This window comes from Clupea harengus, chromosome 22 (assembly GCF_900700415.2).
Source record: "Clupea harengus chromosome 22, Ch_v2.0.2, whole genome shotgun sequence".
NCBI lineage: Eukaryota > Metazoa > Chordata > Actinopteri > Clupeiformes > Clupeidae > Clupea > Clupea harengus.
Window position 1 is genome coordinate 10629736 of NC_045173.1, and position 15000 is coordinate 10644735.

Below are 15000 nucleotides of genomic sequence, written 5' to 3' on the forward strand. Positions count from 1 at the left end.
TATCAGCACAAGTAAGCACCTCCTCTCAGTCTACAAGATGGAAGAGGAAGTGCTGGTGGTAGAATGTTCTAGGTCAGACACAGGGGACAGTTCCTAATGGCCGCTTTCCCAGACTGAGATTATACGGGTTCCTGCTCTGAAATGCATTTAAAATTGGGAATCTCCGGATGAAATTCAGTCCAAGACTGGCCCTTAATCCCAGGAGTGGCCATGCAGCTCCGGTTCACTTCTGTGTGGAGTGGAGGAGACTCTTCTCTGCTGTGATCGCAGGAGTCAGCTTAAATGTACCATGATGCCACGTGGCAAATGGCTGGCTGGCAAATGGAGGGGCACACTAGACTAGGTCAAATTTCTTTAGCCTCACACACACTAGTACTCACACACACACACATACACACACACACACACACACACACATACACACGCATTGGTGAACCCACCTCAGGGCATTTTACAGTAGAGTAGACAGGATCACTCAGGCGTGGTCATGACTACCACCTTTGACCTCTCCTGAGAGTGCTCGAGGCTTGCTGATGCAGCAGTGAATGAAGGGAATTCTCTGTTTTCCCCATGAGTAAACCATATGGAAATAGGAGTGGGGGATGGAGAAGTGTATGTGAACATGTGTGATTTATATGCTTTTGTATTTACAAAGTGGCATGGCATCTTAGCTTTGTGTTTGTGTGTGGGAGGGTGTGTGTGTGTGTGTGTGTGTGTGTGTGTGTGTGTGTGTGTGTGTGTGTGTGTGTGTGTGTGTGTGTGTGTGTGTGTGTGTGTGTGTGTGTGTGTGCACGTGTTTATTATACATTAATTTATTATACAGACTGTGAAAGTGTTCCATTATATTTTGACAAACTGCTGACAAATCTACAAGACCCCAAGATGGCACCCAAACCACGCAACATGCTCATCCATCCAGACACACACACACACACACACACACACACAGAGAGAGAGAGAAAGAGAGATGCAACATCACTCAGGAGTAACGTCACCTTGCCCTCGTCCTTCAGAGATACAAAGATATTCTCAACAGCCCACTGCTTAACTTATAGTGTGAGTGTGTGTGTCTGAGATGTATCAGGTTTTATAGTGACTGTAATAATAGTCTAATTAAATACGCCATCTTGTGGTTGTTTATGGAATTGTTGACATTTGGATGACCTAATCAGGCAGCCACCCCTCTCTGGAATTTACACAGTGGGCTAGAGGGGCTCAGTTGCAAAGCACTTCAGTGTTAAACACAACATTCAGACGCTACTGTGTGTGTGTGTGTGTGTGTGTGTGTGTGTGTGTGTGTGTGTGTGTGTGTGTGTGTGTGTGTGCGCGCACCCGTGCGTGTTCTTAAGAACAAACACATCTGACTTCATAGGAAATCCTACAATCCTTCCAAATGGATGTATATGTAACATGTATTTAGTGTATTGTTTGAAGTGTGTATGAAGTTTATATATCATCGGCTGATATCACATCCTGACATGGAAAACCATAAATTCAACTTGAATTCAGCCATGAACCCCATGGGAGTGCTACTGCTATGTTTGGATCAGTTCCATTTCCCCCCAGACCGAGTCTCTCACTCTCCCCTCCCCCTGCCACTCTCCCCTCTTTGTTCCCCTTTACTCAGGTCGAGGCAGCGACTCCGAGAGCGACTCCCGGAAGCTTCCGGACATGCGCAAGGATGACATGCTGGCGCGCCGCATTTCCTACAACGAGCCGCGTGCGGCCATGGCCTTCAACCAGTACCTGCCCAACAAGAGCAACCAGAGTGCCTACGTGCCCACGCCGCTGCGCAAAAAGAGGACGGAACGCGAGGAAGGACGCAAGAGCTGGAGCAACGCTACCTCTCCCGTCGGCCCCGAGAGACCTTACAGGTAACCATAGCACTGTGCCAGGTAACCCAGGGCAACAGGTGGCCCTCATCCACTTAGGTAGTGTAAATTGAATTGAATTAAATCAGCACACCGTGTGTCTGCTCACATGGAGTTGAAGTGCCGGTCGGCCAGGGTTGGGGAGGTTGCAAGTGCCTTTCAGGTAACCACTTTGCCCTAGGTGATCGGTTGCCACGGTTACCTCCCAGCAACTGGAGTTTGCAACCCTCTTAGCCACGTAATGAGGGGTTACCATGGTTATTTTGTGCACCAGCTTGCTGACAGGTTGAGGAGGCTTTCACAGTCGCATTCGTGCTGGATCCACATCCATCCCCATGTTCCACCATCTGAATCACAGTTGACATGATTTCTTTGATTTATCTGTCCCAATATTTAACACTGTGTTGATTTCACTTCTTTTTCCCACGTGTGCCTTCTACCTCATCAAACACAAATGCATCAAACACACATAGTTTACATAGTGCCTCCACAGGGCCCTCTCTTCCTCACTGCCTCAGCGGAGGGCTTGGAGGGGGAGCCGAGGGACAGGCCAGACCCCTCACCCTTTACCAATGTCCTTTCCTAGTCACCCTGAGCCCATCCAGGAGGAGAGCCTGTCTCCTCAGAGGGAGCCAGAGGAGGGCAAGCGCCCCGCTGGCTCCCTGAGAGAGTCGGGGGCAGTGCCACGTGGCGCGGTGTCCCTGAAGACCGTCACCTGGGCGGAGGATGGAGAGGTTGAGCAGGAGGAGAGGTTGGAGGAAGAGGAGATGAGGAAGATGAAGAGGCTGGAGAAGGCCGGGATCAAAGTGCTGCCCGCATCTGTGCGCTATAGCAGGTCAGCGTGGTGTCGGCGTGACGATGCACCGGCTTGCATCTGGACTCACACCGCTAACAGTTTTTGGTTTTGGTGTGGTGTGGTGTATAACCATGGCTGTAGTTCTGCTTCTAATCCGCACTGGGAAATTCAATAGAGAGATGTTTGTGAGAATCCACTTTAAAACCACTGTTGAGCATGGTGTGATTTGAGGAGTTTCACCAGCAGGAAGCCATGCTAAGGTTTGCTCAAAGATGGTTATTTGGTAATTATGGTATTTTCTCTTGACATGGTGGAGCGATTATAAGATTGAAATGTTAAAAGGATTTTTCTGTGAGGTTTCATTCTGTTTTTTTATAATTCCCTTTATGTGTGTGTGTGTGTGTGTGTGTGTGTGTGTGTGTGTGTGTGTGTGTGTGTGTGTGTGTGTGTGTGTGTGTGTGTGTGTGTGTGTGTGTGTGCGCGCGTGCGCGCACTTTTGTGTGTTGGCTTGAACAGTGCTGCTTTTGAAAGGCGCAGTCTTTCTTCTCCATTTAGTCTGGGTTTGCCTTCTTTTGTCACTCTTTGGCATTGAAAACAAAAGGTGTTTTGTGCCTAAACGATGGCTGTATGTTGATTTGGTGTGTTTTGCTGTTTTGCAAATGTTTTGCAAATGTATCACCTTCTCAAAGCAACTCTTATGTTATGTCACCAACCCCTCCACCTCCAGTCCCAAACCGCTGGGGGGAGAGATGGAGGAAGCCAAGCCCCCCTCGCCTGACATCATCCTCAGGTGCGACAACGACTTCCTTCGTGACCAGCAGCAGCACGCCTGGGACTCGGAGGAGGAAGAGGAAAACAGCACAGGCGAGAAGAAGATGCCCGACGTGCAGCGGGACGACCTGGCCTCGCGGCGGGCGCGCTTGAACCGCCCCCCTGCCCGCAGAGCACATCACTTCCTGCCGGGCACCTGCAGCAGGAGAGACCAGGAGAGGTGGGAGGGCATCCGGCGCGCCTCCCAGCAGGCGGTGCTGGAGAAGATGGAGAAAATGGAGCAGGAGAAAAAGAGGTGTGGAGGGAGGGATGAGATCAAGTGGGGGCCTCATGGATTGAGTTGGATGAACTGCTTGTTGACATGGAGGGGCTTTCTCAATGCATGTGATCAGTGTGCTGTGCGGAGTATTCGGGGCTGTGTGGGGCAGGGCGCGTGTGTGTGGGGCAGGGCGCGTGTGTGTGTGTGCGCGAATGTGTGTCTGGGTGTGTTGCTTGATGATGTTATGCGGTCCTGCTGTGAATTTGTTTCTCCGCTACTGTTTGATTTTCCACATGCTACCTTGTGTGTTCATGTCTTCCTGTAAATATATAACTGAAATACATATGTTGTGCTTGGGTGTGCAGTGACATTAACTGTATGGAGTTTAGTTAGTACCCCACCAGGAGGTTCCGCTGACTTCCACCGCCTGTTGTTGAGGGCCTTCTCCTGAGCATCAGATATAGATGCTGGATCAGACAGAGCTGCTGTGTGTCTGTGGAGAACAGAGGGAGACAGAGGAGTCATTAACATTCAGTCTGTGTGGAGCAAAGCACTCCTGTTTGTGACTAATATAATTTCAGTCGGTGCGTGTTCTGTTATTTGGGTGGACGTGTGTCTTGTTATGGCTCGGTGTTATTTTGGGGGCTCTGTCTAAACTATGTGCTGCGTCTTGACGTCTTGATGTCGTCACCTGGAGCCTGTTTTGACCTCTTTGGCCTGTTCTTTTTTTTCTGTTCTTGTTCGTCGTCATATGTATATGTGATTGTGTGCGTGTGCGTGTGTGTGTGCATGTGTGGGTGTCTGACTTGCTACTTGTGGCTCAGTGAGCATGAGGTCCAGTCTCCTGAAGTGTCCCTCATAACCCGTAAAGACAACCCCTTCCTGAGCCCTCTGAGAAGGCGAGAGGGGGATGAAGAGGAGGATGAGGAGGGGGAGAACCGGGCGGTGGTGCCTAACCCACAGACAGATGACCTTGCACGGAGGCGGGCGAAGAGCAGGCCACTCCGACACAGGGATCCCCTGCTGCCATTGGTTCAGACCACCATGAATCAATCTGACATGGAGAAGTGGCAGAGGTTGAAGCTCAACACAGAAGAAGCCAGGTGCTGTCATGTGCTTTTGGGAGAAAACTACCAGAGCGAATCATTTAGAAACATTTTTATCCCAGTCTAGGATATCAAGTTATTAGGTTAAGGCCCATTTAGTCTAATCACCTTTCTCGCCTTGAAAATTTATATTTTTACTGTGATGTTTGTAATTGAATTGCATGGTCATGGGACTGACCATTTGTTAATGGCACCGTGACACTAGTCACTTAGCAACACACAAACACACACCACCCTAAACTGTTTGTCCTTGTCGTTGCGCTGCAGTGAGAGTGAACCCCAGTCTCCTGAAGTGGCCATCATAACTCGAAAAGAGAACCCCTTCCTAAGCCCCCAGAGAGGAAGGGAGCGGGGTGAGGAAGAGGATGAAGTGGGTGGCGAGGAAGAGGAAAATACTGAAGTGGTGCCTAATGTGCAGAAGGATGACCTGGCCAGGAGGCGGGCTCAGAGTGGGCCCCTCCTCACAGGGAGCCACTGCAATCATTGGTCCAGACATCCATCACTCAGGCAGACATGGAGAAGTGGCAGAGGCTTAAGATGACCACAGAAGACAGGTGCTGATCTGTGAAGCATGAGCCCATTTGCCATGTCATTAATACTTTAACTAAAGCTACTGAGTGCCCGTGTACTTACATACGTCTGTGTCATACTGAATGTGCAGAGGAGAGACACAAATCAATGTATCCATTTTTTCATAAGAGATTTGGGTTTGAGAGTATTGTGCAGAGCACTTTTGAAAAGTAAAAGCATGATTTGCGTTGGTCTCTGTGGAGTTTGTGACAGATAGTGACCTTGATACTGCTCGTCATCGTATGGGAGCTGAGAGCCCCGTGACTGTTGTTTAAACATGCTGGGCAAAGAGAAGGCACCATAGCTGCTCATTGGAACATGTGCTGGCCTTTAGAGAACGTCTTGTTCTTTGTTCATGAAAAAGTCCTGTGCTGTTCTGTTCTTCTCCCAGTGTCTCACAGTGGTTGAAAAAAGGTTTTACACTTGTGCAGACAGAGGGACAACTTCGGGCTAGCTGGCACATCTAGAGAGATAGAGGGCTAGAGAGAGAGAGGGGATATATGATGCTTTCACTGTGGATGTTGCTTGGCAGCATGACATTTGGCTTAGATCTAGCTCTTTGTGTGTGTGTGTGTGTGTGTCTGTCTGTGTGTGTCTGGATGAGCATGTTGCGTAGTTGCGTGGCTGCTATCTTGGGGTTTTTGTGCAGCCATTGTCTCACTTCTGATGTCACCAAGTAGGATCAGAGGAGATTTTAACGGTAGCCTCAAGTTACCTTGGAAACAGCTATTTCCTTTTGTGCCATCCAGGCCTAGAGCTTAACTGAGACTCTTTAATGAACAGATCAACTAAGGTTGTGTCCACTTTCACCCAGATTAAGTTGCTATGCAGTTGCTAAGCTGAGGGAGTAAAATCTTCATGTTTGTTCAGGTCAGGTATAGCCGCTGATAATTGATAATTAACTCTGAAAACTGAAAACTGTTTTTTTTTTTTTTTTTTTTTTGCATGATGATTGCATTGGAAGCCAGTCCATTCATTGATTTGTGTACCATTAACCCTCCTATTGTCCAAAGAAAAAGTAACACAGATTACCCTTCTGTCCTTATGACCCGGGATTAAACTCACAGACATATTGAAGTACAGCTTTACAGTTTGGCACTGTGTTACAATTACTTGTATAGAAATCAAGCAATTAGGTGTCTGCAAAGTCAGCTGATCTGGTCTCTCTCTAGGGCCCCCAGAGGGCCAAATGCCTTGCAAAAGTGTGAAAAATGTTGTGAACAAAGGTCAAACTATGATTCAGTCTCACAAGATAGCACTAATGTTGGTTATAGTGTTTGGTACAGTAAAGGAGTGTAGTGTAAGGATATTCTTACACTGGGAAGATAATGAACAGAGCCAGTTGGGCAGTGATTCTAAGATCCATCCAATAGCAGACATAGTGGGTGATATACTATGGGAGAGTGCATAGCCTTCTGTTTGTCTTTGTTTTTCATTGTCTTGTTATCTTGGCCTAACTGTCTGTATCCCCCATTATTTCTTGTGTCTTGGCATTGGGTTTGGTGATGTGTACCCGGGTGCTGGTTGTGTGTGTGTGTGTGATTGTGTGACTGTGTGGGTTGTGTGTGGTGTCAGCAGTGACTCCGCTCCAATATGTCAGGCCTGCATTGAGAAAATCTCCCAGTCTCCCCCTATCTCCACGACAAAGGCGGCCCAGGATGACCTGGCCTGCCGCCGTGCCCGTGGCAACCGGCGCTCGCAGGGCAGCCGGCAGCGGTTTGTGACGTTTGGTCCGGTGACGGAGATGGACCAGAGGTGCTGGGAGCGCCTGAGCATCTCTCGTCCCGGCCAGGGAGAGGAGGAGGAGGAGGATGAAGGCGAGGCAGGGGGGAGGGGGGAGAGAGACGAGTCAGAGACACTCCGACGCCTCCTCTCCACAGCTTCTATCGCCATGCCAACCATTGGGATGAGGTCTCTGCTCAGAGAGAGGCTTGGAAGGTACTGCCTGCTGCTGGCTGGAGTTGGATTGGGAGTGGCCTCATGCTGCCTAACCCTGCTTGACCCCGCCCTGCAGTGCAGTTTGCTACCTACTAGTACAAGAGACTTAAAGGACAGTACATAATTTAGCGTAAACATATGACACTTTCAAAAACTCACCTGCAAATGTGCATCCCTGCCAAGAAATGCAGATACATATGCAGGGATACTTACACAATATAACACCCAAATCACAGACACAAACCCACTGCTTGAAGAGATACAGATGTGTGTGCATCTGTATGCAACTGTGTGCCTATGCTGCAGCTCCACGTGCTCTGTGATGGTGTGGCCCTGCAGCCTGATCCCTGGACTGATGGCTAGTCCCTATAACTTCAGCCTCTGGCTGATCTGCTTGTAGTCTTACTACCCTACCCCCTTCGCTCAAGGCACTCGTCAAGCATGAGGAAACTGATCCTGAGTCAGTGGCAGAGTGCCTGGAAAAGGCTTGATGGTTTCTAGTGACGTGATGGTTGGATGTGTTGGTTGAGAGCTCAATGATGGCTGTTGTCCTTGTGAATGACTCGGTAACCTTTCGCCTGCTGTGGAGACTGCCATTGTTCGGATTCGCATTGTGAATGATCTTTGTGGAGATTTGTTGTGAGTGTGTCAATGGCTTTGTTATTCTCTGTTGTATCTCACATTGTCTCATTCTCTCCATTTCTCACTCTCCTGAATGCCTTTCATTTGTAGTGCTGAATTACCCAATGACCACGCTCCAGCCTTATCCCCACGAACCCCTGTGCTTGACGTAAGCCGACCTTTGACCTCCGCTGAGCACGAGGCCCTGGACGAGTTACTGGCACAGTATGGACGTAGAAACCCAGAGGAGGAAGAGGAGGAAGAGGCAGCGGAGGAGAAACAGCCTGATTTGCAGAAGGATGACATGTTGACTCGCAGGACAGGGGCATTTCAGAAGGCCAGCAGCGCCTACAACCGCTTCCTCCCCATGCCTGGCTCCAGACCACTGCCTCAGAGAGAGAGCTCCCAGAATGGGCACGCTGCGCGGAGGGAGGGCGGCATGGAGGGGAACAGACCCAGGACGGAGGGTTACTCGGAGTGGAACATAAAGACTACCAGGAACTGGATAGGACAGAGGTGGGGAGGAACAGGTCTTTTGTGGATGCCAGGTGGACTGGAGTGTCAGTCCCCAACTAACGTGTGTGATGGTGGTTGAGGTGCTGTGAACTAACTGCGGTCTGACCTGAGCTCTGTGTCTGGCAGAACAAAAGAACATCTTTGGTCCTTTGGTCCTGTCTGCTGCTCAGCTTGTTTTGCAAAACAAATGCAGCCTCGTGTGTGCTGTGGGTGTGTGTGAAAGGAAATCAAGGGAAATGAGCAAAACGTGTCTGCTTGGGAGGATGCTAGGCTTTATTTGGGTAAAAAAAACCTCACTGCTCTCTTTATAGATAACATTGGCATGAGCACTTGGTTTGAGCTGTGGGGTTTTGTTTGTGTGTGTGTGTGTGTGTGTGTGTGTGTGTGTGTGTGTGTGTGTGTGTGTGTGTGTGTGTGTGTGTGTGTGTTTGTATCCTGGAATGTAAACAACATGCCTCCCTAACAGAACAGAGTCTCAGAAACAAGAGCCCAAGGTTCCATCTCCGGCCACCATAGAGGCGCAAACGGAACCTAACTCTGCCCCACCTGTGCGCGCGCCTGCTCACAGACAGGGCAGCACGGACAGAGAGCGTGATTATGACTACGATGAAGAATATGATGAAGATGGCCCACTGCCAGACCTGGAGAAGGATGATATGCACGCACGGAGGACAGGAGCGTACCAAAAAACTGCAGGGAGTACAGGGCAACGTTTTCTACCTGTTCCAGGTGCAGCCAAATATAAAGGCACCCCTACTACTGGTTTGGGCCAGTCCCACCTGAGACCCAAAGAGGGAGAGAGGCCCAAGGACAGGTCAGCAGAGACGTGTGGACTGTGAGATATAAAGGGTGTCGTGTGGTGTGTAAATCATTGTGGCCTGAGTGCCACAAATGCACTCATGATGACTAACCTGATTGTTTTGCTGTGATGTTTAGCTCTGGGTCTACTAATGAGATTTGGACGACTGACATGTTTTCTTCCGTCACACATACACCTAGAACACAAGCTATTTACTGTTTGCCCATACACAACTGTGCTTTGTTATGAATTGAGTTAGGTTTGATGTCTTTGCCAGATAACACATTTGCCTTGCTTGCCTCCTCCAAAGTATTTGAATTCATAGTTACTGCCTAGTCACTGTGTTGCTGATTGTTATGCTGTGTGTCCACGCTGATGTTTATTTGTGCTTTGTGAACACATGTCTTCTGTTGAACTCCCCCTTTAACCATTCACCTCATCACACTGCCCCCCTCGCGCTGTTGTAACCATGGGAACTCTCTCGGCTTTAGCTTGAGCACTGTGGCCCCTCCCACCGGAGACGTTGCCAGGAAGTGCCCTCAGATGACGGACAGGGAGGAGGCGGGCTCTGCAGAGGCTTTGGGACCTCTGTGGGAAGCAGCTGGGGCAGATGAGCCCAAAAGTGCCCCTACTGCCCCCGGCCCTCCACCCCAGCAGGGGAGCACTGTCCCCCAAAGACGACCCTCCTGGCTGGAGGATGATGACCTGCCCCCAATGTGAGACGCCCTCCCGACTCCCCCTTCTCCGTCATCCGACTACCTGCAGAGTCAGCTATTTCAGTGTGTTTAGGCTAGCAAGTGTGTTGCGCACCTGGGTGGCACTAGGAGTCACAGACTCATGTGAATGTAAATGCATGTAAATGCATACTCTCTGAGTCTAGATACGTGGCAGGCTATTGCATGAGATTGGATAATGGAATGAAATGAAATCTTCATAGAATGCCTACAATTACTCTGTAGGAACAGTTTAAGGCTATCCATAAGCTAGTTTGCGTGCTGTTCAAAAAGTAATGGACATACACTGTATATGCATGGTAAAATTATGTTTGATGTATCTCTCTTATTCTCTTTTTTATAATCCTTTCTTCTTTGATATTGTATTTGTTCAGCATTCTGTGGAACATGATGTCAGATGTGTGCATGGTCATTAGCATTTATCTAACACCAGAAAGCATTTCCTCTCTGTAATGTGAAATATGTGTAGCATGCACTAATCCAAAGAGGCTTTTCTCATGTTTAAAACCTCCCATGTGAGTGTCTTACCATTAGTGTTGTAATGCCACGGATATGTAATGGCAGGATCATACCATGTAACTGTATGCTAAAGAAAACAAACAAATCAGTCAGACCTTAAGTGCACCTCCAACATATTATTCTCTCAACAGACAATAACAGTGCAGCCATTTTGATATACTGTGCATGCATTGTCATTTCAGCGGGAATGTTTATATATCAATATATATAAACAGGTCTTGTGTCCATAATAGTCCTCTTTTGTATTTCTTTTCCTGTTTATGTTTGGGTTTTTCTGTTGATTTCCTTTCCATATTTTTGATGTTTGTAGATTCAGCCACAGAGCTTCTAGTGTAGCTGATGAGCAAGAGTAAGTCTCTCCTTCCGGTACTTTCTGTCTCATTCCCTCCTCTTGAGGTTTTTTGTTCTGTTGGACTGAGCCACTGCATGTCACACACACACACACACACACACACACACACTTCTCTCACCATGCAGTTTTCCATCAGATGTCTATCTCTGACTTCCATCAACACCCCCATACAACTCCATGTGACAGCCATCTACTCCATGACTCACTACCATAAATGCATGCTTCTAGCCCTCTACCTCATTACACACACACACAAACACACACACGTGCATGTTCTCCTGTCTGCTGATGCATGAGGTGTGCTGAAGTTCTGTTTGCAGTGCGTTGAAGTGTCTTGCCTTAATGGCAGATGAAAACCAGTGACGGCCGATGTGTGTCTACAGACCCTGATGACCAATGAGAACTGTTCCATTTGTGTCAGAGTGAAAACAGACTTTTCGTAGGGATCCTACCTCGGTTCTCTCTCTGGCCTTAGCGGACTCTGTGTTAGTGTGTGTTCAAATAGACTGGGCCCCATTTAATCCTGTAGCACCATGGGCACAGGAAAAGAATGGCCACTGTTTCAACCTCCTATGTCCCTGTTGTTATTTGCCCTTCCCTGGTTTGCATTACAGAACTCATATAGCTGTCTGTTTGTCTTGGGCCTGCGGTCGGCTCACCCACAATCATTCTACTGGTTTTCATGACCGGGCCAGTGTTGACGTTGGACCCATCTGAACCGCACTTAAGCTGAAGCCAAAACCACAGAGTGGTGGTCTGCCCACTGCTGCTCTGCACAGATAAAATGGTGGGATTGGTGTGGTTCTAATCGCTCATGACCTATAGTGTTTGTGTTATATGTTAAATACTCAACTCAGGATCCACTGGGAATGGACACTTCCTCGTATCCCTGCACACTCAGTGTCTCCATGAGAAACACAGCTCTCCGGTGAGACGTGTCGAGCCTTTAGACTGTGGCTGTGAAACCCACTCTGAGCCTTTGGCTCCTGCTCTAGAAAAGCCCATCACAGCATGCAGGAATGCCTCTTCAGGAAATGCACATCTCTGATTTTTGCATGCTTTTGTTTTTAATATTTGTCTTTAAGCCAGAATATGTGTGAACAGTTTCAACCCTAACCCCATTTTTGTTCATTCACAGCTTAATACATATGGATGGTAGTTTGTGTTAACCTCTCTCTTTTCACTTAATTATTTGAAAAATGTTGGTCACTTTTGTTTATCTGAACACGCCTACTGTTGTACATTCAATCTGGGGTTTCCATAAATGACCAGCACAACAATCCTTTTCAACTATTAGCTTTATTGTGCCAGTAGTGTTGTTGTTTTCATTACTGTTAGGGTTCAGTTTTTCCTTTGGAGATGGCCGCCTTCCTGTAAACACTTCCTGTTTCCTGTTTTGCTGTTTGTAGGAGCATGAGCATGTTTGACATGCGCTGTGAGGAAGAGGCCATCCTGCAGCCACACAGCCAGTCGCGCCACGAGCACCTGCACAACGAATACAACAAGCTGCGCGAGGAGGAGGATGATGAGTGGCAGGATGTGAGTCACAAGGGAGAGCGGAAGGGTCGCAATCAGGAAACCTGACAGCGTCGGGTCCTCACCTTACCCCGGCCTCTTCTCACGTTTGAACACTTGACTTAAAATCACACATCGCAGAGTTCTCGCGTCTAGCGGGTCTTTGACACTACTGTTGGTTCAACGTATGTATGTGCTAACATGGTTAAAAGGGCTTATTTATTTACAACCCTGTTTGAAATTGCATTCCTGTGTCTTGACGAGACTCCTGAAAAAGGGAAATTAGAAGAGTAGAGTGAATAACAAAACAGACCCTGTGTCTTTTGCCCCACATGATGAAGTTCAACAATGTCTCCATATTTGAGCTTTGTGGTAAAATGCAGCCAGGTGGTTAGGAGGTTGCTCTTTGAACATTTGATCCTTTGTATCCCTTTTAATGACCTCCACCCTGCACAGGACCTGGCCCGTTGGAAGAACCGGAGACGAAGCACTTCCCACGACCTCATCAAGAAGGAGAACGAGAGGAAGATGATGGAGAAGGTGATGTTGGAGGAGCAAGCGGCTTCACTTCGGAGGAAGAGTATCAAGACCTACAAGGAGATTGTCGAAGAGAAGTGAGAAGTGGTCCTTTGTGTCAATTACCTTGTCATTGTCAAAAAAATCGAATTACCTTTTTGCGCATGTCTCTGTCGATTTTCTTCCTGACATTTCTCTAAAATGATCCGTCCTGTTCCGCTGAGTGCAAGTCTTTAGTTATTATCCGTATTTCAGTCTTCTTCTCCTGTACTCTTTGCTTCCCGCCCTCCGTTGCAGGGAGCGCCGGGAGCAGGAGCTGCACGAGGCCTACAACAAGGCCCGAACCCCAGAGGAGGCAGCGGCCGTGCTGCAGCGCTACGCCCTCCGCTTCACCATCAGCGATGCCATCCTGGAGCGCCTGCAGATCCCACAGCCCCCAGAGAAAGGAGCCCCGCTCCTCCCCGCTGCTGCCACAACCACGGCCACGACCACGACCACAACCATGACTGCTACCACCACACCCGCACCCCTGCCGCCCCCAGTCGCTAGCAAGCCCAAGCAGCAGCCGCCCCCCTCCCCAGCCCAATCTACCCCCGGCGTGAAGGCCACCATCGAAGACACCCCCAAGCCCAAAGTAACACCTCAACAGCAGACACGGATGGTGAGCCCCCCCTCTCAGCCCCCTAACCTGGCCCGGCCCCGGCCCATGTCCACAGAGCTGTCGCCCACGCAGTTGCCCACGCAGTTGCCCACACGCACCCCTCCCGCTCCGTCCAAGCCTGTGCCTCTGTTCACACCCAAGCCTTACAGCCAGCCCAGACACAACCAGAGTGGACACAAGCCTGTCAAGGTAAGGCCTCAACTGATCAGTGGTGTAGCACTTTGAACGCTCTAAATGGTCTTCTAAAATCTGTATAACTTTATTGTCTTGTTCAATCTGTGTGTGTGTGTGTGTGTTTGGTGTATCCCTATAGACTGCAGGCCTGATACGCATCAATGGAGAAACCAACACAGAAGACAAAAAGGAGATCACGCGGCTGAGTTCTCCACCACCTCCCCCTACTCCCTCAGCCAATCAGGACGCGTCAGGTACCACATGGGGAGGAGCCGAGCCTTCACCCACCTCTCCCCTGGCACGCGCCAAACCCCCCCAGGAGCCCCAGCTCAGCTCCCCACAGAGGGAGACAAACAAGGACGAGAAGGAGGAGGAGGATCAGGAGACTCCCGCGTCTCAGGAGAAGAGCCGTGGAGAGGAGGCGCCTGCTGACGTCACCCAGTCTCCACTCACAGGTAATAACCACACTAGAGGACTGTCATTGGTCCTGGTCTGTGGATGCTTCTAGAATCTAGATTGTTCTGCTCTGCCTCTGACTGTCAGACTCACTGTAGCCCTGTAATGGAGTGCCATCTACTGGACATTGCTAGAATTGCAGTTTTTTTGTTCAGCAGCATTTTTTTAAATGCTTTGTTTTTAAATGGCTCCTTGATAGTGTCCCTGTGGGGCCTCCTATAATTGCATGGATTTTATTCCAGATGTTCTTTCCAAAACAACCCATTAAAGGTCGATGTACAGTGAAGCAAAACAGAAGCACTGTTTGTAGGTGTAAGTGTTGGATGTTGTTGTTGTAATGTCAGAACACAAGGACCTCGCTGCTGGAGGGAAGCGGAACTGCGTTGTCAAGACGACCATCGTGACGGAACTCACACACACACAGGTCATTGATGAGGCTGATGCGACCACTAGAACATGGGTGGGTGAGACCTGATATTTGCTTTTTATCTACTATGGTTGTATAGTAATCTGTGTCACTTTTTGTCCTACTGGCTGTTCTCTGCCTGATTCATGGACAGATATATAGTGAGGATGTCAACACAACCGAAAGTAATCTAAGATGGCTGAGTCTTTTTGATGTGTCTCTACAGATGAACAGCTCTGCAAGCGATGACCAGTCAGTCTCCTCCTCTGAGTACAGCAGAACGGATTCAGCACAGACCCTAACCTCATCTTCCACCACAGTGGCAGGTATTAAAACTACATTACCCACAATACTCCCCTAGCCATTCGGAATGTAGGGCAACCAGCTTGGCACTGGAGAAATGTCAGTGGACGTTTTAGC

General features: G+C 48.9%; 1 protein-coding gene across 1 annotated transcript in view; it reads left to right on the forward strand.

The window, feature by feature from the left end:
- Window positions 1-15000, forward strand: part of LOC105908488 (LIM and calponin homology domains-containing protein 1-like) — a 55273-nt gene that overhangs the window by 31961 nt on the left and 8312 nt on the right. The window contains 17 exon segments of the mRNA XM_012837004.3: window positions 1628-1874; window positions 2458-2706; window positions 3395-3733; window positions 4522-4800; window positions 5071-5255; window positions 5258-5357; window positions 6952-7311; window positions 8044-8448; window positions 8915-9262; window positions 9739-9963; window positions 10811-10849; window positions 12262-12391; window positions 12824-12981; window positions 13181-13733; window positions 13858-14173; window positions 14519-14634; window positions 14807-14906. Of these exon segments, the coding sequence (XP_012692458.2) occupies window positions 1628-1874; window positions 2458-2706; window positions 3395-3733; window positions 4522-4800; window positions 5071-5255; window positions 5258-5357; window positions 6952-7311; window positions 8044-8448; window positions 8915-9262; window positions 9739-9963; window positions 10811-10849; window positions 12262-12391; window positions 12824-12981; window positions 13181-13733; window positions 13858-14173; window positions 14519-14634; window positions 14807-14906 (4149 nt within the window).